General features: G+C 41.6%; 1 protein-coding gene across 4 annotated transcripts in view; it reads left to right on the top strand.

Annotated features, from left to right (window-relative positions):
• RCBTB2 (RCC1 and BTB domain containing protein 2) overlaps window positions 1–25,718 on the top strand; it is a 193,244-nt gene that overhangs the window by 72,671 nt on the left and 94,855 nt on the right. For all 4 annotated transcript variants that reach the window (XM_053708022.1, XM_053708025.1, XM_053708023.1 and 1 more), the window contains exons 7-8: window positions 12,623–12,730; window positions 14,166–14,308. In XM_053708022.1, coding sequence (XP_053563997.1) covers window positions 12,623–12,730; window positions 14,166–14,308 — 251 coding nt within the window. The remainder of the gene's footprint in view (window positions 1–12,622; window positions 12,731–14,165; window positions 14,309–25,718) is intronic.

Genomic DNA, 25,718 nt, shown 5'->3' with positions numbered 1-25,718 from the left:
ATTTAGCAGAATCTCATACGAATCGACTTGTGTTGTTTCTTCAAGATCATGCTTGGAGGATCAATTTACCAAAAAGTTCTTTGATTCCTCAGACAAGGGTAACCTTTCTGGGTTTCCAGATGGATTCAGTGTCCATGACTCTGTCTTTAACAGACAAGAGACGTCTAAAATTGATTGCAGCTTGTCGAAACCTTCAGTCACAATCATTCCCTTCGGTAGCCTTATGCATGGAAATTCTAGGTCTTATGACTGCTGCATCGGACGCGATCCCCTTTGCTCGTTTTCACATGCGACCTCTTCAGCTCTGTATGCTGAAGCAATGGTGCAAGGATTACACGAAGATATCTCAATTAATATCTTTAAAACCGATTGGTCGACACTCTCTAACATGGTGGACAGATCACCATCGTTTAATTCAGGGGGCTTCTTTTGTGCTTCCGACCTGGACTGTAATTTCAACAGATGCAAGTCTCACAGGTTGGGGAGCTGTGTGGGGATCTCTGACGGCACAAGGAGTTTGGGAATCTCAGGAGGTGAGATTACCGATCAATATTTTGGAACTCCGTGCAATTTTCAGAGCTCTTCAGTTTTGGCCTCTTCTGAAGAGAGAATCGTTCATTTGTTTTCAGACAGACAATGTCACAACTGTGGCATACATCAATCATCAAGGAGGGACTCACAGTCCTCTGGCTATGAAAGAAGTATCTCGAATTTTGGTTTGGGCGGAATCCAGCTCCTGTCTAATCTCTGCGGTTCATATCCCAGGTATAGACAATTGGGAAGCGGATTATCTCAGTCGCCAAACGTTGCATCCGGGCGAATGGTCTCTTCACCCAGAGGTATTTCTTCAGATTGTTCAAATGTGCTAACTTCCAGAAATAGATCTGATGGCGTCCCATCTAAACAAGAAACTTCCCAGGTATCTGTCCAGATCCCGGGATCCTCAGGCGGAGGCAGTGGATGCATTATCACTTCCTTGGAAGTATCATCCTGCCTATATCTTTCCGCCTCTAGTTCTTCTTCCAAGAGTAATCTCCAAGATTCTGAAGGAATGCTCGTTTGTTCTGCTGGTAGCTCCGGCATGGCCTCACAGGTTTTGGTATGCGGATCTTGTCCGGATGGCCTCTTGCCAACCGTGGACTCTTCCGTTAAGTCCAGACCTTCTGTCACAAGGTCCTTTTTTCCATCAGGATCTGAAATCCTTAAATTTAAAGGTATGGAGATTGAACGCTTGATTCTTGGTCAAAGAGGTTTCTCTGACTCTGTGATTAATACTATGTTACAGGCTCGTAAATCTGTATCTCGAGAGATATATTATAGAGTCTGGAAGACTTATATTTCTTGGTGTCTTTCTCATCATTTTTCTTGGCATTCTTTTAGAATACCGAGAATTTTACAGTTTCTTCAGGATGGTTTAGATAAGGGTTTGTCCGCAAGTTCTTTGAAAGGACAAATCTATGCTCTTTCTGTTCTTTTTCACAGAAAGATTGCTATTCTTCCTGATATTCATTGTTTTGTACAAGCTTTGGTTCGTATAAAACCTGTCATTAAGTCAATTTCTCCTCCTTGGAGTTTGAATTTGGTTCTGGGAGCTCTTCAAGCTCCTCCGTTTGAACCTATGCATTCATTGGACATTAAATTACTTTCTTGGAAAGTTTTGTTCCTTTTGGCCATCTCTTCTGCCAGAAGAGTTTCTGAATTATCTGCTCTTTCTTGTGAGTCTCCTTTTCTGATTTTTCATCAGGATAAGGCGGTGTGGCGAACTTCTTTTGAATTTTTACCTAAAGTTGTGAATTCCAACAACATTAGTAGAGAAATTGTGGTTCCTTCATTATGTCCTAATCCTAAGAATTCTAAGGAGAAATCGTTGCATTCTTTGGATGTTGTTAGAGCTTTGAATTATTATGTTGAAGCTACGAAATCTTTCCGTAAGACTTCTAGTTTATTGGTTATCTTTTCCGGTTCTAGAAAAGGCCAGAAAGCTTCTGCCATTTCTTTGGCATCTTGGTTGAAATCTTTAATTCATCTTGCCTATGTTGAGTCGGGTAAAACTCCGCCTCAAAGAATTACAGCTCATTCTACTAGGTCAGTTTCTACTTCCTGGGCGTTTAGGAATGAAGCTTCGGTTGACCAGATTTGCAAAGCAGCAACTTGGTCCTCTTTGCATACTTTTACTAAATTCTACCATTTTGATGTATTTTCTTCTTCTGAAGCAGTTTTTGGTAGAAAAGTACTTCAGGCAGCGGTTTCAGTTTGAATCTTCTGCTTATGTTTTTCGTTAAACTTTATTTTTGGGTGTGGATTATTTTCAGCAGGAATTGGCTGTCTTTATTTTATCCCTCCCTCTCTAGTGACTCTTGTGTGGAAAGATCCACATCTTGGGTAGTCATTATCCCATACGTCACTAGCTCATGGACTCTTGCTAATTACATGAAAGAAAACATAATTTATGTAAGAACTTACCTGATAAATTCATTTCTTTCATATTAGCAAGAGTCCATGAGGCCCGCCCTTTTTTTGTGGTGGTTATGATTTTTGTATAAAGCACAATTATTCCAATTCCTTATTTTATATGCTTTCGCACTTTTTTATCACCCCACTTCTTGGCTATTCGTTAAACTGAATTGTGGGTGTGGTGAGGGGTGTATTTATAGGCATTTTGAGGTTTGGCAAACTTTGCCCCTCCTGGTAGGAATGTATATCCCATACGTCACTAGCTCATGGACTCTTGCTAATATGAAAGAAATGAATTTATCAGGTAAGTTCTTACATAAATTATGTTATCCCATTTTGTAGCTACACACAAAAACAAGAACTTACTTCTAAGAAAACTAACTGACTGACGTAATCACACAGACCTGTAATACACTAGAGATAATAGTCCCTAAAAACCCCAAAGCAATCCTTCTCTTTACAGATATACCCCAGATTAAATGTGCAGCAAAGAGAAAATTATTGCTAACATTGTTGAGCAGTGCAAAAATGATAATCCCCCGGCACTGGAAAACTGATAAAACCCCCACTCGACAGGAATGGGTAAAACAAGTGGATACACTGCTACAACTGGAGAGATACCACTATATTAAAAATGACACGGTAGAAACTTATGAAGTAATGCTGCAGCTTTGGAACAAACATTAGTAGTATACAAAGCGCACTCCTGAAAAGACATGGTTTGCCCCCGCTAGTGTTCATCCACCTAGATCAACCCCCCCCATCTCCTGTGCCCCCCCCCCCCTCTCGTGAGGGAACGAGTATACAACTAGTAGATACTAAAAGAAATACATGAGCTTAGGGACACAGGGGAGAACACAGTTATATCAGGAATATGGTTTCACATAATGGAAAGGCAAGAAGCAGGGGATAGGCCAGAGGCCAGGGCGACAAATCGGAATATAGTCAGAGGTAATTAAGCCACACCGTGAGTTCCGGATAAACTGATCTCTTATAATTCTGTATAGTCTTGTGTAAGAATACTGCTTTATATTGTAAATTATTGTTACACTTTGATATGATGACTTTGATGTATAATTCTTATTTTTGACTTTTCAATAAAGCTTTTGAAAAAAAAAAAAAAATGTGTGCAAATAACTGTTGATCATATTTTTAGTGATTACTAACTACTTCCATCCATATTGTTGCCTGATCCTTCAATCCTGTTCACACTATTATTTATGAAAGTATGGAGTTGAATTTCTTCTAAAAGACACAAGTCCATGGATCATCTTCATTACTTATGGGATATTCACTTCCTGGTCAGCAGGAAGAGGCAAAGAGCACCACAGCAGAGCTGTTAAATAGCTCCTCCCTTCCCTCCCACTCAAGTCATTCTCTTTGCCTACGTTAGTGATAGGAAGCAGGTAAAGTGAGGTGTTAGTTTAGATTCTTCAATGAAGAGTTTTTTGTTTTATGAGTAGTGCCAGAGAGTGCTACTTTGTTCTGTGGTGTAGCCTAGTCCATATCAGTCTCTACAGTAGAGCTCTGGTGGCTTTAGAGCTATGGGAACTGGTGGGACATAATTCTCACTGCGCCTCCCATTTTCAGCTGCCCCATATCCTTCAGCCTGAGATTATTACGGACTCAGCATTGCTTATCTCTCAGGCCAATGTGAGGGAGAAGACCTCTCAATCTTGGGAACTGCCCTACTGCCAGGCAGTGTTTGAGGTAAGTGCTGCCTTTTTCTGGGATCTAAGGAGTCTCAGTGTTTATTTCATTAGCACTACGGTACATAAGGGGTTAATGGTAAACCTTACTTATGTGGGGACAGTTTCAGACTTTCAGAAAAGAAGTCTTACTTGGGCAGTGATTAGGTGCAGGCACTGGGGCTGGAGTTATGTTGCTAAGTTTATTTTCACTAAAATGGAGGGCTCTGGAGGTTTAACTGTAGTTTTTTCCCTGAGAGGGAAGCAGAGACTTGCAGCACGCCCACAAAGGGCGGGACTTCCTGTTTTTTGGAGCCTCTGCTTGTAGCACTATTTCCAAGCAGTTGCAGGTCTTCAGATGTGCTCTACTGGGGTTTATGTGGGCTAGAGCAGCATGTAGAACACTTTTCATGCGCTTTTAGCACAGATGCGGTCCTAGTTTGTTTTTTCTGGCAGGTTGCAGTAACGGATCGTTTCTACAAGGGATTCGGTAGCATTGGTTAAGGTAGGAGCACCTCAGCAGGTTGCTGTGGTGCAGAGGTTTAATTATTGCTTAAATTTTCTAACCGTTCTGTAACTACAGCAAAATTAGCAATTTGTCAAGAGAAAGAAAAACCGTTTAAATTTAAAGAGACGGTAACGGTTTTTGATAATTTTATTTTATTGTTATTCCCAGTATTTTTTCTGCTCAATACCAATATTTTATGTGAAAAAATGGACCAAGATGAGGTGCAAGCTGTTACATGTGCTTTATGTCTTGATGCAAATGTGGAACCACCAATCCCTTTCTGTCCTACATGTATTGAAAGGACTGTGAATTTTAGGGATACAATTTTTGCTGAGCCAATCTCCTCTCAGACAGATGTTGTCCAAGAGTCCTCTAATGAGGGTCAATTTCTGCAGCAACTTTCTCCCAAAGTGTCCCAAAAATTATTGCCCTCACCAGCAGTGCCCTTCATGTCTACTGTAGTTCCTTGTGGAATTTCACTAAAGGACATAGCTTCTCTTATGTCTACTACTATCTTTGATGCTCTGTCTGCCTTTCCAATGTTGTAGGGCCATCGCAAGAGAAAGTCAATTTCTGCAGTTAGCGAGGTTTCTGATGCTGTGGTAGCTATCTCAGAAGTCTCTTCTCACAGATCTGAGGAAGAGGTCCCTGCTCTGGCATCTGAAGGAGAAATCTCAGATTCGGAGGAGGTGTTACCTTTGACCGACTCAGAAGTGGTATCTTTCAGGTTTAAACTGGAACATCTTCGTCTCTTACTTAGAGAGGTTTTAATTACCCTAGATGATAGTGACTCCACAGTGATAGTTGTCCAAACAAAGTCTAGCAAATTAGACAGATATTATGAGGTACCTTCCTTTACAGATGTTTTTCCAGTTCCTAAGAAGGCCTCTGAAATTATTAATAGAGAATGGGAGAGACCTGGTATTCCTTTCTCTCCTTCTCCTATTTTCAAGAAGATGTTTCCTATAGCTGACTCAGTTAAAAAGGTTTGGCAAACTGTTCCTAGAAGGAGCTGTTTCAACCTTGGCTAAGAGAACTACTATACCTATAGAGGATATCTGTGCTTTTATAGATCCGATAGACAAAAAATTAGAGGATCTACTCAAGAAAATGTATGTTCACCAGGGTATGCAGTGGCAACCGGCAGTCTGTATAACTACCGTCACGAGTGCGGCAGCCTACTGGTTTGATGCGCTGGCTGATGCCCTCAGGTTGAGAAACTCCCTTGGACGAGATCCTGGACAGGATAAAGGCTCTTAAGCTAGCTAATGCCTTTATCTCGGATGCCACCCTTCAAGTTATTAAGTTGGGGGCCAAAATTTCAAGCTTCTCTATCTTGGCTCGCAGGGCCTTATTTCTGAAACCTTGGTCTGCGGACGTTTCATCTAAGTCAAAGCTTCTAGCTGTCCCTTACAAGGGGAAGACCCTGTTTGGTCCTGAACTGAAAGAGATTATTTCTGACATTACGGGAGGCAAGGGCCACCTTCTCCCTCAGGACAAAAAGAATAGGCAGAAAGGAAGACAAAGTAATTTTCGTTGCTTTTGCAACTTCAAGGGATTCTCTTCCTCTTCTCCCTCAACTAAGCAGGAACAAGCTAAATCTAATTGGAGACCCGTCCAATCTTGGAATAAGGGATTAGGGAGGCTCTATATGAATATTACCAAGAACTATATTCAGCCCAAAAAACCGAGGATAAGGCTAAGGATGTATTTTGGAGCAAAATCACTTTACCAAAAGTATCTCTGGAGCAATTACAAGAATTGAACCAGCCAATCTTGATAGAAGAAGTGGTGATGGCTATAGAGAAACTGAAAATGAACAAAGCACCCGGACCAGATCAACTACCAGCTGAATTTTACAAAGTACTGAAAGACAATATTCCGGATATATTAGTAAAACTATTCAATAAATACTATACTAATAACAGAATGGACTCACTGTACTTCACCACCTCGGTAGTGACCCTTATTCCCAAAAAAGATAAAGATTTAGAGCTCCCAGGATCCTATCGCCCCATTTCGTTATTGAATAACGACTACAAACTTCTTACTCATATAGTGGCAGACAGACTGGAAAAGTGTATGAATAATTTAATCCATACAGACCAAACGGGTTTTATGACAGGTAGAAGGGTAACCAAAAACATACGCAAAGCACTGTTAACATTAGATCACTATTGGAACAGAGTGCAAGATGGCCGCAAGGCTCTCAAAGCAGATTTGGCCCTATTGACGCTCGATGCGGAGAAAGCCTTCGATTCAATAGAATGGAACCATCTATTTACTACCTTAAAGTATTTTGGCTTTACGGGGAGCTTTCCTAATTTTATAAAACTATTATACAATTACCCCTGTTCCTATCTATTAATTAATGGAGGACTTTTTCCAAAAATAACTTTAGCCAGAGGAACAAGACAGGGGTGTCCCCTGTCGCCACTCCTCTTTAATCTGTCAATAGAACCCCTCGCGACTCGTTTGAAACAAGAACTGGAAGGTATTTCTTTTGGGGGACACCAAACTTACATTATCTTTATATGCGGATGATCTCCTACTATTTTTATCAAAAACTAAATCTAGTATACCCATTCTTCTAGGGATAATCAAGGAGTTCAGCCAGTTCTTGGGCTACAAGGTTAACCAAAACAAATCAGAACTTTTATGGATACACAAGAGGAAAGACAGCTTAAGAGATTTTCCTTTTAAGATAGTAGACCATATTAAGTACCTAGGGATTTATCTGTCTGGCAACCCCACAAGGTGGTATGCACTAAACTACACAAAATTTCTCGGGGAAGCCAAGTCCGTGATAGACAAGTGGAAGTCGCTACCAATCTCTTTGTCTGCTAAAATTACTTTACTAAAAACATTCATGTTCCCACGTCTTTTGTATATAATGCAAAACCTACCAATAATTATTAAAAATTCAGATGTACAAATCTTTAATAAACTGTGTACAGGATTATTATGGGGGAAAGGGAGGCCACGTTTATCTGTACGATTTTTGCAACAAAATAAGGATCTGGGAGGGTTTGGACTCCCAAATATCAAGGTATCCAATTGGGCTACCTTGGTTAAGATCGCAGCAGATTGGATAACTGAAGCCAATCATTTCACCCTCTTTGATCTAGAGGAGGGAATGATTAAACCTTTTTCGCTAAAGGCAATTCTCCATACTCCGACGAACAGATTACCATCCAATATTGGTAATTTGAGGGTGATGTACAACGTAATTATAGCCTGGCAAAAATTTTGTGGGGAACTTGGGTTAAGTTATAATTTTTCCAACTATCTCCCCATAACAGGTAACCCTGGATTTGCACCAGGACTTTCTCCAGGTATATTTCAAGGTTGGCTCCTTCGGGGTCTGATGTATGTTGCTCAGCTACTAGATCCAAGTACGGGCATTGTGAAAACCTTTGAAAGAATTAGAAGGGAATTTGATCTCCCAAAACACCACTTTTACGCATATCTCCAAATCAGACACTATATTCTGCATGGGACACAATATCCGCATATTGCACGAGACTTAGGAATAATTGAATCTGGGATTGGAATGTTTAAAAATGGATATTATTCAATATCCAGCTGGTACAAGATGATCATGTTAAAATATGGCCAACAACACTTGGAGTTAATTCTATCCAAATGGCAGAGAGTGCTGCAAGAAACAGAAATGGATGGAATAAGGGTAAGCAATCCAAGAAGGCGGCCAATAACTCCAAGACAGCATGAAGGTTTTGCCCCCGATCCGGGACAAATGGATCTGGTAGGGGGCAGACTTTCTTTTTTCGCTCAAGCCTGGGTTCGGGACGTTCAGGATACCTGGGCTATAGAAATAGTGTCTCAGGGATACAAGCTGGAGTTCAAAATTTGTCCTCCCAGGGGTAGGTTTCTAATTTCAAGGTTATCTGCAGACCAGACAAAAAGAGAGGCGTTCTTACATTGTGTAGAAGACCTCTTAGCTCTGGGAGTGATCGTTCCCGTTCCACCTCAAGATCAAGGTATGGGATTCTATTCCAATCTGTTTGGGGTTCCCAAGAAGGAAGGAACCTTCAGAACAATTCTAGACCTCAAGAGTCTAAACAAGTTTCTCAGAGTGCCATCCTTCAGGATGGAAACTATTTGTTCCATCCTTCCCTTGATCCAGGAGGGTCAGTTTATGACAAAAGTAGATTTAAAGGACGCGTACCTGCATGTTCCCATTCATAGGGATCATCACAGGTTCTTAAGGTTTGCTTTTCTAGACAAGCATTTCCAGTTTGTGGCTCTTCCTTTCGGTCTTGCCACGGCTCCCAGAATCTTCACAAAGGTTCTGGGTCTCTTCTTGCGGTGCTTCGTTCAAGAGGCATTACGGTGGCGCTGTATCTGGACGATATCCTAGTTCAGGCGCTGTCCTTTCAGCTAGCAAAATCGCACACAGACCTGGTAGTGGCTTTCCTAAGGTCACACGGGTGGAAGGTGAATCTAGAAAAGAGCTCTTTAGTTCCTCATACAAGAGTGTCCTTTCTAGGGACCATCATAGACTCTCTGTCTATGAAGATTTTTCTGACAGAAGTCAAGAAATTAAAGATTATCGATACTTGTCAAGCTCTGCAATCTTCTCCTCGTCCTTCTGTGGCCCAGTGCATGGAGTTAATAGGTCTCTGCAGTTGGACATGCTCAAACAATGGAACGGAGCTTATTTGGACTTGTACCTTCGACTTCTATTGGCACAGGAGACAAGGGAGTCTCTTCTTTGGTGGTTGTCTCTAGATCATCTCTCCCAGGGAACATTTTTTCGCAGACCATCCTGGGAGATTGTGACAACAGATGCTAGCCTTCTGGGGTGGGGAGCAGTTTGGGGCTCCCTAAGGGCTCACGGGATATGGTCTCAGACAGAGTCTCTTTTGCCCATAAACATTCTGGAACTGAGAGCAATCTACAATGCTCTCCTGACCTGGCCTCAGCTAACTTCGGTTCAGTTTATCAGGTTCCAGACGGACAAAATAATGTCAGTGGCCTACATCAATCATCAGGGAGGAACAAGGAGTTCCTTGGCGATGACAGAGGTTTTCAAAATAATTCAGTGGGCGGAGGCCCATTCTTGTTGTCTGTCGGCAATCCACATCCCAGGGGTGGACAACTGGGAGGCTGATTTTCTGAGCAGACAGACCTTTCATCCGGGGGAGTGGGAACTTCATCAGCACGTGTTTTCCAGTCTGATCCTCAAATGTGGTCAGCCGGAGTTGGATCTCATGGCATCCAGGCAGAATGCCAAACTTCCCAAGTACGGGTCGAGATCCAGAGATCCTCAGGTGGAGCTGATGAATGCTCTGGGGGCCCCTTGGTCCTTCAATCTAACATATCTGTTTCCTCCGTTTGCTCTCCTTCCGCAAAAGTGATTGCCTGGATCAAACAGGAAAGGGCTTCAGTGATTCTCATAGCACCGACCTGGTCTCGCAGGATCTGGTATGCAGACCTGGTGGAGATGTCGTCTCTACCTCCTTGGAGGCCTCCGCTTAGAAAGGACCTTCTGATTCAGGGACCCTTCCATCATCCAAGTCTAGATTCTCTGAAGCTGACTGCTTGGAGATTGAACGGTTGATTCTAGCCAAGCAAGGTTTTTCTGACTCAGTCATAGACACTTTGATTCAGGCTTGTAAGCCTGTCACTAGAAAGATTTATCACAAGATTTGGCGTAAATACCTTTATTGGTGTGAATCCAAGGGCTACTCCTGGAGTAGAGTTAGGATTCCTAGGATTTTATCTTTTCTCCAGGAAGGATTGGAGAAAGGATTATCTACAAGTTCTTTAAAGGGTCAAATTTCAGCATTATCTATCCTGTTACACAAGTGTCTAGCTGATGTCCCTGATGTTCAGTCTTTTTGTCAGGCCTTAACCAGAATTAGGCCTGTGTTTAGACCAGTTACTCCTCCATGGAGTCTTAATTTAGTTCTCAAGGTTCTTCAAGGGGTTCCATTTGAACCTATGCATTCCTTAGATATCAAGTTGTTATCTTGGAAGGTTTTATTTTGGTAGCGATTTCTTCTGCTCATAGAGTGTCTGAGCTTTCAGCATAACAATGTGAGCCCCCTTACCTTATTTTTTCATGCGGATAAGGTTGTCTTACATACGAAATTTGGATTTCTTCCCAAGGTTGTTTCTGATCGGAACATTAATCAGGAAATTGTTGTACCTTCCTTGTGTCCTAATCCTCCTTCTAAGAAGGAGAGGCTCTTACAAAATTTGTATGTAGTTCGTGCTTTAAAGTTTTATTTACAGGCGACTAAAGACTTTCGCCAGTTTTCCTCTTTGTTTGTGGTATTTTCAGGCAAATGTAGGGGACAGAAAGCTACGGCTGTTTCTCTCTCTTTTTGGCTGAAGAGTATTATACGTTTGGCTTACGAAACTGCTGGACAGCAGCCTCCTGAGAGGATTACGGCTCATTCCACTAGGGCTGTTGCTTCCTCATGGGCATTCAAAAATGAAGCTTCTGTGGAACAGATTTGCAAGGCTGCAACTTGGTTTCTCTTCACACTTTTACAAAATTTTACAAATTTGATACTTTTGCCTCGGCTGAGGCGGCTTTTGGGAGAAAGGTTCTTCATGCAGTGGTGCCTTCCGTTAAGGTATACTGTCTTGTCCCTCCCGTATCATCCGTGTACTCTAGCTTGGGTATTGGATCCCATAAGTAATGAAGATGATCCGTGGACTCATTGTGTCTTTAAGATGAAAAGAAAATGTATGCTTACCTGATAAATTTATTTCTTCTTAGACACGATGAGTCCACGGCCCGCCCTGTCATTTTTAGACAGGATGTTTTTTATTGTAAACTTCAGTCATCTCTGCACCTTGGCTTTTCCTTTCTCTTCCTAACTTCGGTCAAATGACTGGAGTGGGAGGGAAGGAAGGGAGGAGCTATTTAACAGCTCTGCTGTGGTGCTCTTTGCCTCTTCCTGCTGACCAGGAAGTGAATATCCCATAAGTAATGAAGATGATCCGTGGACTCGTCGTGTCTAAGAAGAAATAAATGTATCAGGTTAGCATAAATTTTCTTTTTACTACCATTATTTGATACAAACCTCTCGATAAAGCTTTACAGTGAGGTTACTAAGATGTTGCATATACATGTATCAGAAAACAATCAATTTAGTGAGCAAATGCAGATTTGCACAATACATGTATAACAAAGTTGGGCTCTTTGCTTAAAGGCAAAACAATATTTTGTGATTCAGACAGATCATATCATTAAAACAAAAGTTTCCCATTTACTTTTATTATCAAATTTTGTTTTGTTCTCATGATATTCTTTGTATTTGAGATACCTATGTAGGCATCTGGAGCACTACATGACAGGAAATAGTGCTGCTATCTAGTGATCTTGCAAATGGATAACATTCATGCAGTACTGCTACCATATAGTGCTCCAGGAATGGACAGGCTCTTAAGCTTACGTCCCTTTTTTTCAATAAAAAATACCAAGAAAACGAAGACAAATTGATAATAGATGTAAATTAGAAAGTTGTTTAAAATCATATGCTCTCTCTGAATTATTAAAGAAAAAATTTGAGTTTCATATCCATTTAATGTCACTTAATACTGTACTTTTTGTTTTTAATGTTTGCTTTTTTGACTAGAAGGTTTTTGTTTTACCATAAAATTGTGGATGTTTTCATCTCAAAGCCTGGGAGTGTGGAGAACATTGGGACTGATCTATTATCATGAATACACCCAGGAAAGAGATTAAATGACTGCTGTGCAACACACAGCATTAATATAACCCCTTAAGCGCCTACTTATCGAGTGTGGGGCAGCTTTTTATAGATATGCTGCATCACTTTCAAGTGATTTAGAATATGGGTACAATGTCTATTTAATATTGTCCTTTATTCATATTTTATTTGGAGTTTGAGACAACATTTTGATGTTATGAATTAGATAGACTAACTTTAAGGATATCATTTTAAATGTACTGAATTTTCTGTTTGTCAAGGTATATGCTTGGGGTTACAATGGAAACGGGCAGTTGGGATTAGGGAGCAGTGGCAACCAGCCAACACCATGTAGAATAGCAGCTCTACAAGGTATTCGCGTGGAACAGGTATGTAAATTATGTCAACTAAAACACATTTGACATAAATTTCTATATGAAAGAAGGAAAGAGAAGGGCATGCTTTATATCACAGTGCTTTACAGAATCACTTTTTTAAATACAAATACAATATATTAATTGTTAGGGTTGCACCTATACCATTTTTTTAAGACCGAGTACAAGTACCGATACTTTTTTCAAATACTCACCGATACCAATTACCGATACTTTTTTTTATGTCATGACAGTTTACCAAACACAATACAGACTAATGATTTAAGATCACTTCTTTATAATTATGAACTGTATCTCAAAAGACATTTTGAAATAATAAAAGTTTTTTTGTGCTTGTTGTCACAAAGTTTACAGAACATGTTTATAAATAAAAATATTACAATAACATATATTAATAATAACAACAATAAATAACAGCTGCAGCAGCTAGGGCTGGAAAGCTACAATTTAAAGGGGTTATTACTGGACGCAATTGAGTTGTAGGGTGCTTACTGCTTATATAACTCATCAGTCTGACATTTGTATTTAATACAAAGTAATATAATTTAATTCTGAAAATAATATTGGGGAAGGAGTATCCCAGTAATACTTTTTGAAAAAAATGGGGCATTTGCATTCTACTGACTCAACAGAAAATAGGGCTGGTCTTCATATTTTTCCAGGGCTGCTTTTTATTCCCAGTCCAGCCATGGCTATGGATGTTCCTCAGAGTACAGTATGTTTTGAGCACAATTGTGCAAGATGAGAACTAGCAGTATAACAGGCAATCTAGCAATTAGAGTAATTTTTCAAAAGCAAGTTCTTATTAAGGAACAGAAGCATCTCTGCATGTTCAGCTATAAGTCTGTTTCTGCTATCAGTAAGGACGTTTGACGCTAAGATGAACAGTCTTTCACTTGTCACACTACTGCATGGGTCAGAAAGATATTTTTGGGCCATTAAATCTCAGTTTATTAACTGACCAGTACTTCAGGGGTTTGTCTGAATGAGGTACAGTGATCTCTCCCAGGTAGGCTTCCAGCTGTATAGTATCAGCTTTTGGAGCAACGCTCTGACGTACATTAATACAAATAACGGCAATTTGTATTGGCAGAACAGAAGTGAACAGTTTTTAGTTAAGTTTCCACTCCAGCTTAAAATGAAATGGGAACATACAGTTTGAAAAACGCCACAAGATGGCTTATGGGTAGGAATTGGAGGTATCGGTTTAAGTATCGGTGCATTTACACAAGTACAAGTACTCATGCAAATACTTGGTATCGGCACCGATACTAGTATCGGTATCGGTGCAACCCTATTAATTGTCAGTACTGGTTAGATCCATTGGCAGTATGGTTGGTCATTTATAATAATTTCAGATTATTTGATTAGTAGTACAAATAAGAATTTTAGATTGTGATGATTTTCATTTCTCGTTACAATTCTTTAGATTGTGTGTGGCTATGCTCATACATTGGCATTAACAGATGAAGGTGGCATGTATGCCTGGGGAGCCAATTCTTATGGTCAGCTGGGAACAGGAAATAAAAGTAACCAGTCATATCCTGTGCAAGTTTCTGTGGACAAAGAAAGGTCATTTTTGGTATTTTACATCTATTTACTGAATAACAAATTAATATATCTTGCAAGCAATTTTGTGAGTTTTGCTATAGAAGTATTTCCATTATTTGTTTAGTTGCTGCCAACATTAGGTCCAATTTGTTAGGCCATATCAATCTCAGAACAAGAGAAAAAATGTCAAACAAATGTAACAATGTGTGTTATGTAGAAGAATAGTTCTTTGGAAATAAATTGTTTCACTTTTTTGGGGAAAACCCTATTACTTCAAAGAAAATCATATCTCTAATTCAGGAACTAATATTTAATTTAGTGCTTACTGTCCTGAGGAGCTGGGCTGCTTTTTTGTGTGTTTTTTTTAATACATTTATTGAAAAAAAATAAACAAGTTTTTAGAAAAGGAAGAAATGCAACGGCACTACACTAATGTCTATGGGAATGCCCTATAAATGAATATATTGATTTAAATATTTTGGGCTAGAGTGTTGTGTATGTGGAGAAAATATTTTACAAAAAGTTTTTTGTAAAAAAACAAAACAAACAAACTCACACATTAAAATTATATACAACCAAATACAGCAAGAAAGGCTAACAGATAAAAGTGGAATTAAAGTGATGGTAAAGTTAAAGGGACACTGAACCCAAATTGTTTCTTTCGTGATTCAGATAGAGCATGCAATTTTAGCAACTTTCTAATTTACTCCTATTATCAAATTTTCTTAATTATCTTGCTATCTTTATTTGAAAAAGAAGGCATCTAAGCTTTTTTTTTTGCATCAGAACTTTGGACAGTAGTTTTTTATTGGTGGATACATTTATCCACCAATCAGCAAGGACAACCCAGATTGTTCACCAAAAATGGGCCGGCATCTAAACTTACAATTTCAAATAAAGATACCAAGAGAATGAAGAACATTTGATAATAGGAGTAATTTAGAAAGTTGCTTAAAATTTAATGCTCTATCTGAATCACAAAAGAAGATTTTGGGTTCAGTGTCCCTTTAATAGTATTTGAAAGTAAATCCTGAATCTACCTTTTCTTCTTAAAACGGGGAGAGTCCACAGGTGCATTCATTACTTTTGGGAAATACAGAACATGGCCACCAGGAGGAGGCAAAGACACCCCAGCCAAAGGCTTAAATACCTCCCCCACTTCCCTCATCCCCCAGTTATTCTTTGCCTTTCGTCACAGGAGGTTGGCAGAGAAGTGTCAAAAGGTTACAGAATAGCCTCTTATAGAGGGTAGTACTCTTCGAGACTGGACTGGAGTTTTAAGTAGTCCTGTCAGCCTCTCAGTGAGAGCATGGATGAAAGTTGGAGTCCGGAGATGCAGGGAGAGTCTTTCTGCGACACCATCCGGACTCATATTAACAACTCCATAAGCAATCAGCGTTGACGAGTTTCGCTGCCTGCTTTCTTCACTCGAGTCTATGTCAGAAGCAACACTACTATCTGTCAAACTTGAAGGACTGTGTCACTGTTCCACGGCATAGATTCCGGTAAGATTGTTTCATTTTCCTTTCACTGTGGGAATATAATGTAATGATAGAACACAGGTTCTCATTGAGACTCCTTTATCTTTATGAAATCTAAGGTTAATATCTCCTGAGGGGGGTTATTGAACAGTGGGGGACTTTAATCATATTTGTTATGTGATTCTGTCTGCTTATGTGTAGTGATGTTGGGGCTCATGGCTTTACGGAACGTACAGGTTTTTTCGAGCTACGCAGTTCTTGAGGAGGACTGGCGTGCTTTTCCTTGGCCTGTGGGTTGCACCTTGTGACTGGGTGTGGTCACGTTTTCGTTCTCCATTTCCATATGCTTGACCAAGTGTCGGTGGAGAGGGTCTGTTCTCTACTTGGCTGGGTCATAGGAGGTGGTGAGTGCCCGAGCCATTGGGGGTGTGAGGTGCCAGTTATTTTTGTCCATATTTTGTTCGGTCAAGTTATGGAGGATTCTGATTTTTCTGAGGATGATTTCTCTGATTCAGATTCTGTTTTCCTGTTTAGATTGTATGGAGGCCCGGGTACTCCAGCCCAATCAATTATGTTCCGTATGCCGTAATAGAGTGCTCTTTTCTCCCTCTGGGGAGAGATTAGAGACCACTGAGCCGTCCGCCTCTGAGGATTCTGTGTCCCGTGAGGTGTGTTCCCTGGAATCTTCCTTTTCCCAAATACCGTTACCCCTTCTCTGGAAGGAGGTTTATTTCCACCAGAGGTTGCTGCTCAGTTGAGCATGTCCATATTTTTGGCATTGGCGCATTTACATCTTCCGGAGGGCCAAAAAAGAGCTTATCCATGTCCTCTTAACCTGGGGGTGCCAGATGAGACGGGTCTTTCCTCTGGGGGAGCGGTTCCCTCTGAGGCTTCAGGGGTTCAAATGCCCCCCCCCCCCGGAGATGAGTTTTGCCTTTAGATTCAGACTGACGCGCCTGCATGTACTGCTGAGGCAGGTGTTGGAGGCTTTGAAGGATTTCAGTCTGGTGTTGCCACCGGATCCTCTGTCTTCTAATTCAGATGGCAAACAGCGCAAGATAAGTTGATGGATGGGGAGCCTACTCCTGATGGTCTTTTGTTTGTGTATTTAATCCCAGTTCTGAGCTCTTAAGGAATCGGGTCTCTGACAGGCTGGCACTGTTAGTGTTTCCATTCCTTTTTGGCGTTCACCTGCGGGTGCTGCCTCCTTTTGATCCGGTTAGGATGTGTTTTCTTTTATTTCAGGAGCTCGAGACTGTTGTAGTCTTTTCCTTTTAGGAAACTTTTTTCTTCTCTGGGATTTTGATACTAGTGATTTTTATAGTCGCAATGGTTGTTGCTTCCGGCAGAAGTCACAATAATAAAAAAAGCAACAGTTAAGGGACATTGTTGAAGCCTCAGAGCTTATTTGTCTGTTTGTTTAGTCTAGCCCTGCTAGGGTTTAGAACTTTCAGTTAGCCCTTGAACAGTTCGGTTGTACCCTGGTCAGGAGGCTGGTCCTGGTTGGGTACTAGCTCACTCTGTTCTTTTGAGGTCATATCAGACATTTTGTATCCTGACAACAGGCTGGTCCTGTTTGGGTACTAAGTTTGCTTACCTCTTGTTACAAGGTTGTTTTTCTTGTTTCTACAAGTTATAGGAGGCCCTTCTATCCTAGATATCGGGCTGGTCCTACGTTATTTCATCTTGGTGGGGCATTAGATGTTGGTCGTACTTCATACTAAGTTTTTTGTCCCTGCATAGCTTACGTGATTTGCTGGGATTATGAATTCTGCTATGGCAGTATGTTTGTAGTTCCGGAGGTCCTTGGACGGGAGCTAGAGTCCTCCCTTCTGAGGGGGGAGGATCAGATGACCGCATGGATATCTCCAGTACCTGGTGTAGGGGGCGATTATTCCCTCCTGTTGGTACTCCTTGTGGATTGGATTGTACAATTTTCAGATCTTTTTAGCCAGTTTCTCTCCTCCTCTTTGAGGATTGCTTTGCTTTTCCTTTCTCTTGCCCTTTTGGGGTAGGACTTTCGGTCATCTGGTTGCGGAGACTAGGTTCTTAGGGACTGTGTTTTTATCCTTGCAGTATCCCCTTTTTTATCCTATATACTTTGGGGATCTGGGGGATTGTTATGCAGTCTCTCTTACCGTCAACCGATAGGAGTTTTTGAATGCTCATTCATTTGTTAATACCTTTAGCTGTAGGTATTAACGAACGAAACCTCAGGCTGGATCTGAGGTTTGATCCAGCCTGGATCTTAAGGGACTGTCATGTTCTCTCAATCATGGAGTTCTGATCTCTTATGGGTCCTTCCTTTGTCTTCGGACTTTGTGGGTGTTATCTAGACCTTTTTGGGGCTGAGTGGACAGCCACTGGGATACATCATGAGAGATCAGAGTTCTAGACCCCATGGGGGTATGGCATGCATCAACTTTGGTGCAAATTTAATTTCCAGGTAACTTTGTGTTTCCACAAGGTTTTTGGTCTTGATTTTTATCTCTTATGGAGAGATGGAGGAAGTTTCTCCTGGGAATTTCTTTACTGGAATATTCCCGGGTTTCTTTGTTTTCCTTCTATGGTAGGCAGTCTTGTTCTACCTTTTGTCCTTTTTGTCCTTCTGGGACTTCGGTTCTGGTTAAGGCTTTACTTTGGTTCCTTTTGGATCCATGTAGGAGGTGTTTTCGATTTTTTTCTATCTTTGCTCTCCTCCGTGAGTATTTTCTACCAGACTTTGTCCTCTTGCAGCTTGGTTGCTGCTCTTTTTCGAGTTCTGCTAGGGGCTTCTCTCTCTGTATTATCCTTGAATCTTCGGGATTGTTTCTGGATGTTCATTCATACCTTCTTATCTGATTCTTCCCTTTTTTTCAGTTAGGGAGTATGTGACATGGGAGTTTGTTTGTTGTTTCCCTTGCCATTGTTCATGGAGAGGTTTTTATTTGTGTGCTTCTAGAGAATGGGGCTTTTGTCTCCTCAGAGGCTTTTGTGTTCAGTGGAGTCCAGAATTTAGAGTGATCTCTATCTGGGATCTATGGTTCTAAACTGTTGAAGTAGTTTTTTCTCGGGAATTCTGGTTATGTCAGGCTGTGGTGCCATCAGCATGGGCCGCATTTTTTTGCTCCCGCCCGTTTTGTATTCAGTGTCCTCTATTAGCTTGGGTATTGATTTCCCAAAAGTAATGAATGCAGCTGTGAACGATCACCTTTTTAAGAAGAAAAACTTAAATTATGCTTACCTGATAATTTTCTTTTCTTCTGTACGGGGAGAGTCCACAGCTCCCTGCCCGTTTTTCCTGTGGGCGGCCTTAAATTCTTTTTCTTCATAAATGGAAAGAGTCCACAGCTACATTCATTACTTTTAGGAATTCAGAACCTGACCACCAGGAGGAGGCTAAGACTTCCCTTATTCCCCAGTTATTCTTTCCCTTTCATCCCAGGAGGTTGGCAGAGAAGTGTCAGAAGTTTTACATTAGTCTCTTATGGAGGGTAGTACTCTTCGGCATGGGACTGGAGTTTTAAGTAGTCCTGTCAGCCTTTCAGTGAAAGCATGGATGAAAGTTAGTGTCCGGAGATGCAGGGAGAGTCTTTCTGCAAAACCATCCCGACTCATATTAACAGCTCCACAAGCAACCGGCGTTGACGAATTTCAGTGGCAGAAGGGATGCTACTATCTGCCACACTTGAAGGGTCGTGTTCCTGTTCCACAGCGTAGATTCCGGTAAGATCATTTTATTTTACTTTCTTCATGAAATGTACTGTATTACAGATGTTTTCCCGAGGGGCTACCATCTCGCGGGACTAACTTATAACACAGGGTCTCAGTGTGAGGCTCCTTTTGTATCTTGGGATCAAGGGTAATATCTCCTAGAGGGGTTTATTGAACAGGGTGGTTTTTAATCATGTTTGTTATATGATTCAACCTGCTTATGTGTAGTGTTATTTCGGCTCATGGCTTTTGGAAACTGACGCAACCTTACAGACGGGCGGACTTTTTTTGAACTATGCGGTTCACCTGGTGACCAGGTATGGTTACATTTTTGGGCTCCATTTCCGCATTTTCTGACCGTGTGGCGACGGAGGAATTCTGGTCTGCTGGTGTCTGGTTCATAGGAGGTGGTAAGTGCCCCAGCCATTGTGGGTGTCAGTCGTTTAGATTTTTTAGTCCACTCTTTTGTATTTAGTATCCTAGTTATGGAGGAGTCTGATATTGTGGAGACGGACGTCTCTGTTTCAAATTATACTCCTTGTGCAGAATGCGCATTGCCCCGGATGATACTAGCCTATCAGTTATGTTCTGAATGGCGTATTAGAGTGCTCAATTATTCGGGATCAGAGAATCAAGGGCCCGCTGAGCCACCCGCCTCTGAAGCTTCTGTTCTACGAGTGGCAAGTTCCCTTCCACCATCTTTTACTACGCATGCAGGTAACCCAGACTTTGCTTATCCTTCTTGGGAAGGTGGCGAATCTGCAGCTTCCAAAAAGTTGCTTCCGATATTGTTCGTGTTCCGTTATCTGGGGCTCATCAGACATGGGATGGTCTGTTCAGCTCTCTGGGGGAACGACTGTTCCTGAGGCTTCAGGGGGTCAACGTTCGGGCCGGAGTCGTCTTTTGCTCCGGCGGGGGTATGCTGTGCATTTTCAGTATAGACTGGCGCGCCTTTGTGTTCTATTGAGGCACGCTTTGGCGTCTTTGAAAGATCCCATCCTTAATGGATCTGAGAATTCTCAATCTTCTTCGAATAGCTTTTAGTAATAGATATAAGGGGATGAAGTATTCCTCTTATAGGCTTATTTGTTGAGTATCTTTTTCCAGTTCTAAGCTTGGAAGAACAGGGTCCCTGTTGGGGCGTCTGTTCTTATTGAATGATAACCTACGGTTACTTTTTTTATTCACTCCGGTTAAGATGATTGTTTGTTGATTACAGCTCATGTTTATTTTATTTTTCCTTCTGGAATTTTATTTTCTGGAATAGATACTCGCAACCGTTTGATCGCACTTTTTACTTCTACGGAAGCTTGTTCTAGAATGTTTATCTGTCGTTTATTCTCCCTCTGGGGGTGAATATATGAGGTCTTGGGCCTTTGTTTGCAGGCTAGTCCTGCTTGGGTTCAGATCCTTCTGTCCCTATTTCAGACTCATGGTGTCTGTTCTGCCTGGCTGATCCGGTTAAGGCTTCACATTATTATCATTATTATTATTATTTTTAATTTACAAGTTCTGCTGAGCATTCTGGAAGAACCTAAGGGTTTGTGTGGTGTGGTTCAGTCCTCATTAGCCCTTTTAGCTGGTCGTCTGGGATTCGGTGGAGTTCCGTTGCGACAAACTCAGTCGTTTCCGATGTCTGTCGGGACTTAGAGTGTTCCTTCCCACGTAGGTAAAGGTTTGGAGGATTTAGGGCCTCCTTGCCTCCGGTTCCTGGCGGTTTTGCCTTTTGGGGGCTTTTTGGCCATTATCTTTCGCGGTTTATCCGCCTTCTGGGAGGGCCTGTGGCCTTTTCCTGTTTTTGGGAGTTCGTTTTTTTCCTATCAGGAACGAAAGGCTGTGTTGTCTCCATCTCCAAGCTTTGCTTAGGGTTTTTTTCTACCAGGGTTGGGATGATTTGCATTTTTTTTCCTTAGGTGGGTTCCTCTGGTACTCTGAGGTGTTTATGGAAACGTTTAGGGGCACACTGGTGTGGCCTCATGGTTTGCTCTAGCCTTGTTCTACTCCCTTTTCGGACGACTTGGTCCTCAATGTTTTCCCTTGGTCTTGGATGTCTTGGTGTTGTTCTGCATGCCTTTTGGGCTCTAGAATCTTGTAGCGATTCTGTTGTGCTCTAGCTCCTTATGGAGTGCTGGACTCAGGCAAGGGGTATTCTCTTCCTTTTGAGTTGGGAATTTTTCGAGTGACTCTTGTTTTCCATTCTTCCGGGTTAGTCTGGTCATTCCCCTGTGTAAGGTCTGTTTTCAGATGGGGTATTTGTGTTCCCTGGGTTGTGGTTGGTTCCACACATTTCTGGGCTTGGGCCTATAGTTTTTGTCTTGGATCTTTCTGGATGTCCGGAACCTTATGATTCTGTGGCTGGTTCAGTGCGTTCCAGTTTTTCCAAGGAACATTGGCTATGACTTATGGTCTAGTTAGTTGAGCTGCTTGCAGTTTGGCCAGGATCTGTGCATTTTTTGGATACGCTCCTTTTGGTCCTTTGAATGATGGGTGCTCTCCTTCATTATGAGTTCTTCTGTGTTTCGTGGTGTCTGGATGATTTTCATTTAGCTTTTGTTTTCATCAGGCTATGACTTCCTGTTTGGGTCTTATGCGCTGTTGTTCTCTGTGCTCTCCCCCTTGGTGGGGTAGTTTTGTTCTCCTTTAGGAGGTGGAATTTCCTCTTTCGGGAAGTTGACTGTCTTGTGGGCAGGTGATTGGAATAGTTATTTTACCCTATAGTGGGTTGTTCTGTTCTATCTGTGGAGATTGAAGTCTCCGTATTGAGACTGTCATTAGTATTGTGCTGGGTCTGGCATTCTAATGCATTTCTCTGTTCAACTCTGAGGTTCTCTTGGGAGTTCCTAATTGATTGACTTTCTGGGTTGGCACCCGAACTCTATTGGGGTGGCTAGGTCCGTCCCATTTCTGTCCTTTTTCTGGGCCGGAGATAGGGGTCTTTTTTGTTCCCCTGCTTGTTAGATCTTCCTGTGGCTGGGCTGGTGTTGGGAGCAGACTCTGGGAGCTGGGGTTAGTCCTCTGGCCTTGAGGTACGGTGAGCCTCTTTGAGGTTTCGGTGTTTCTCCATGTTCAAGTTACGCGAGTAGCTTTGGTGGCTTGTGGATAGCCTGTGTTGTGTTCACTGTTCAGTGGATGTTTCGCAGTTTGAAGGTGGGGTTGGTGCTCTGTTCTGGTATAATAGTTAGAGTAACAGCTTAGGTCTTTGACATCTCAGGTTTGATTCCCCTTACTGGGAAGTGTACTTTTATTAAATCTACTTCAGCTGCTCTTTACTTGCTCTGCAAGTATTTTGGTTTTCAAGTCATCCTGGTATGACTATTGCGTGTGCTTCATGCAGGTATTTTCTGTCTGGGTTTGCGGCACGTATTTTGGCTCTGAATATCTTGATATTCTGAGTTCCTTGCGGCTTGAGGACTTCGTCTTCAGTTGTTATTTAGGGTGCGTTTGCACTATAATAGGAGAAGTTTTCTTCTCTGTTTTCCGGTCCTGATCTTGTGGTTTCTGTACTCTTTGGGGTCTGGGCGTTGCCTCCCCTTGTTTCTCAGGACTGGTTTTTGGTCTCTGTGAGCTTGACTTGGTTCTGGAGTTTTTCCTTATTTAGGGTCTCTGGGTATGCTTGTCTGGTTTCTCTGTGTTCTCTTCCTTTTGGGAGTTTACGGTAGTTGAGCCCTTTCTCTTGTAAGGGGTGTGTTGTGGGGGGCCGACTGCTGGACGATGGTGTCTCCTAGAGGCGTGTTGGCTCAGTCGAGTCTATTTTCTGCGGTCTCTAGCAAGGCTTGTGACCTTCTGTGGGTCAGTGTCCTTTTTCAAAGTTTTGTCGGCTTCGGAAGAAACTGTTTTTTTGCTGGGTAAGGGTTTCAGGCCTGGTGCCCTCAGAATGGGCTGCCTTTTGTACCCTCCTGTTTTCGCATTCAGTGTCCTCTATAGCTTGGGTATTGTTTTCCCAAAAGTAATGAATGCAGCTGTGGACTCTTTCCATTTATGAAGAAAAACATAAATTATACTTACCTGATAATTTTCTTATCTTCAGATGGAAAGAGTCCACAGCTCCCCACCTGTATTTTTTCTGTGGGGCGTCTGTTTTTTGTTCTTCTGGCACCTTTTTTCACCCTGATATTTCTCCTACTGTTCCTTGTTCCCTTGGCAGAATGACTGAGGGATGAGGGAAGTGTGGGATGTATTTAAGCCTTTGGCTGGGGTGTCTTTGCCTCCTCCTGGTGGCCAGGTTCTGTATTTCCCAAAAGTAATGAATAAAGCTGTGGACTCTCCCTGTACAGAAGAAAAGAAAATTATCAGGTAAGCATATTTTAAGTTTTTTAGTACCTTAAAGGGACAGTCTAGTCCAAAATAAACTTTCATGATTCAGATAGGGCATGTATTTTTAAACAATTTTGTAAATTTACTTTTATCACCAATTTTGCTTTGTTCACTTGGTATTCTTAGTTGAAAGCTAAACCTAGGAGGTTCATATGCTAATTTCTAAGCCCTTGAAGGCCGCCTCTTCTCTCAGGGCATTTTGACAGTTTTTCACTACTAGAGGGTGTTAGTTCACGTGTTTCATATAGTTAACACGGTGGTCACGCACGTGGAGTTCCAGTGAGCCAGCTCTGATTGTCTAAAATGGATGTCTGTCAAAAGAGCTGAAATAAGGGGGCAGTTTGCAGAGGCTTAGATACAAGGTAATCATAGAGGTAAAAAGTATAATATTATAACAGTGTTGATTGTGCAAAACTAGGGAATGGGTAATAAAGGTAATATCTATCTTTTTAAAAGATAAAAATTCTAACGTTGATTGACCCTTTAACAGTACTTTCATTTCTAAAAAGATTTAAAGATGGGCAATTTAAAAAAAAATATCTATTAATTTGATTATTCCCATTTTGTGCAAAATCTTTTTTTTTTTTTTAATTATCCTTTAAGTTTTGATTATTTCCCATCTGACCGCCCTCTAAAAATGCCTTTCTTTGTTTTCTTCTAAAGTTGAAGTTTTCACCTTTTATCCAATACCTGTTTCAACCATATGGCACAGAAAAAAAATAACACCAAGAAACACTGACACATGAGAAGCTTTTCAACGCCTATTGATTTCTTCCTAAAATATGGTGAGTCCGTGGGTTCGTCTAATTACTGTTGGGAATATCACTCCTGGCCAGCAGGAGGAGGCAAAGAGCACCACAGTAAAAACTGTTAAGTATCACTCCCTTACCCATAACCCCCTAGTCATTCTCTTTGCCTTTCGTGCATGGAGAAAGTAAAGTTAGGTGTCTGAAAGATAGAGTAAGATTATCGCTACAAGCAAGCTTTATTGAACTACAAGCAAGTTTTGGGGTATAGCCGTATCCCATGTTAGTCCTTGCAGTCGGGCAGCGGTGGCTTTTAAAGCAGTTGAGAACTTGCAAAGTGGTACTTGCTGCGTGTTCTCAACAGTTGCTGCCCTATTATAGAAAGCAAGGGTTGGATAGTCTATATTTTTTTTTTTTCTTTTTTTTGTTTAAGGTCTCTGTGGGCAACTGTGTCCCCTCATGCCTTGTGACTGTCTTCATGCCGGACAGTGGAGCAGTTAAGTGCTTGTTTTCTTCCAGGTGGGGAGAATAATTGCACTTAGCTTCCTTATGTGGGATCCTGCTTCTTTTTATGGGACTTAGTTAGTCTTGGGTTCAGGGCTACATTGGGGCATGTTGCAGGTATGGTGTGTTTGTGTGTGAGACTACCTTTTCTCTCCGTGAGATGAACGGGCTTAAATTAGCTGTGTGGTTTTTTGACACTGGGGAAATATTTTCAAGCTGGGAGGTGTATATTCTACATAGTTCTGTTTGCTATTGCTAAATCAGTGACTCAATGTACATTTTGGTAAGAGGTGCGCGGATCCCTACAAGGAATTGGTGCGCCATTTTACAGGCTGGTGTGTGTTTAGTCAGAGAGCGCATACACTTGGCTCCTCCTCCTTGACCTGATATGCAGCATATCAGTTTTTCCGTTTTTCGCTTGTCTCCAGAGTGACACTGAGCAGTGGCCTCAGAAGGATCGTAGATAGCCTTATTGCTGAATCATTCCGGTGAAGGTAGGCGCCTCAGTGAACTGAGGTGTGGTTTGTCTGAGGGGTAGTTAGGAGCAGTTGTGCTCTGCGGCTGTTTTGATTGTGACAACCACCAGGGATAATTCTTAATTAATGTTAAGAACCTCTAACTCCGGGTAAAGTGTAGCGGTCTGCTCTTCTACTGCTGATCTTTACATTACATATTTTGTTCATTTGTTTAAGC

This window comes from Bombina bombina, chromosome 3 (genome assembly GCF_027579735.1).
Source record: "Bombina bombina isolate aBomBom1 chromosome 3, aBomBom1.pri, whole genome shotgun sequence".
In the NCBI taxonomy this organism is placed as follows: domain Eukaryota; kingdom Metazoa; phylum Chordata; class Amphibia; order Anura; family Bombinatoridae; genus Bombina; species Bombina bombina.
This window is presented reverse-complemented; position numbering and strand designations above follow the sequence as displayed.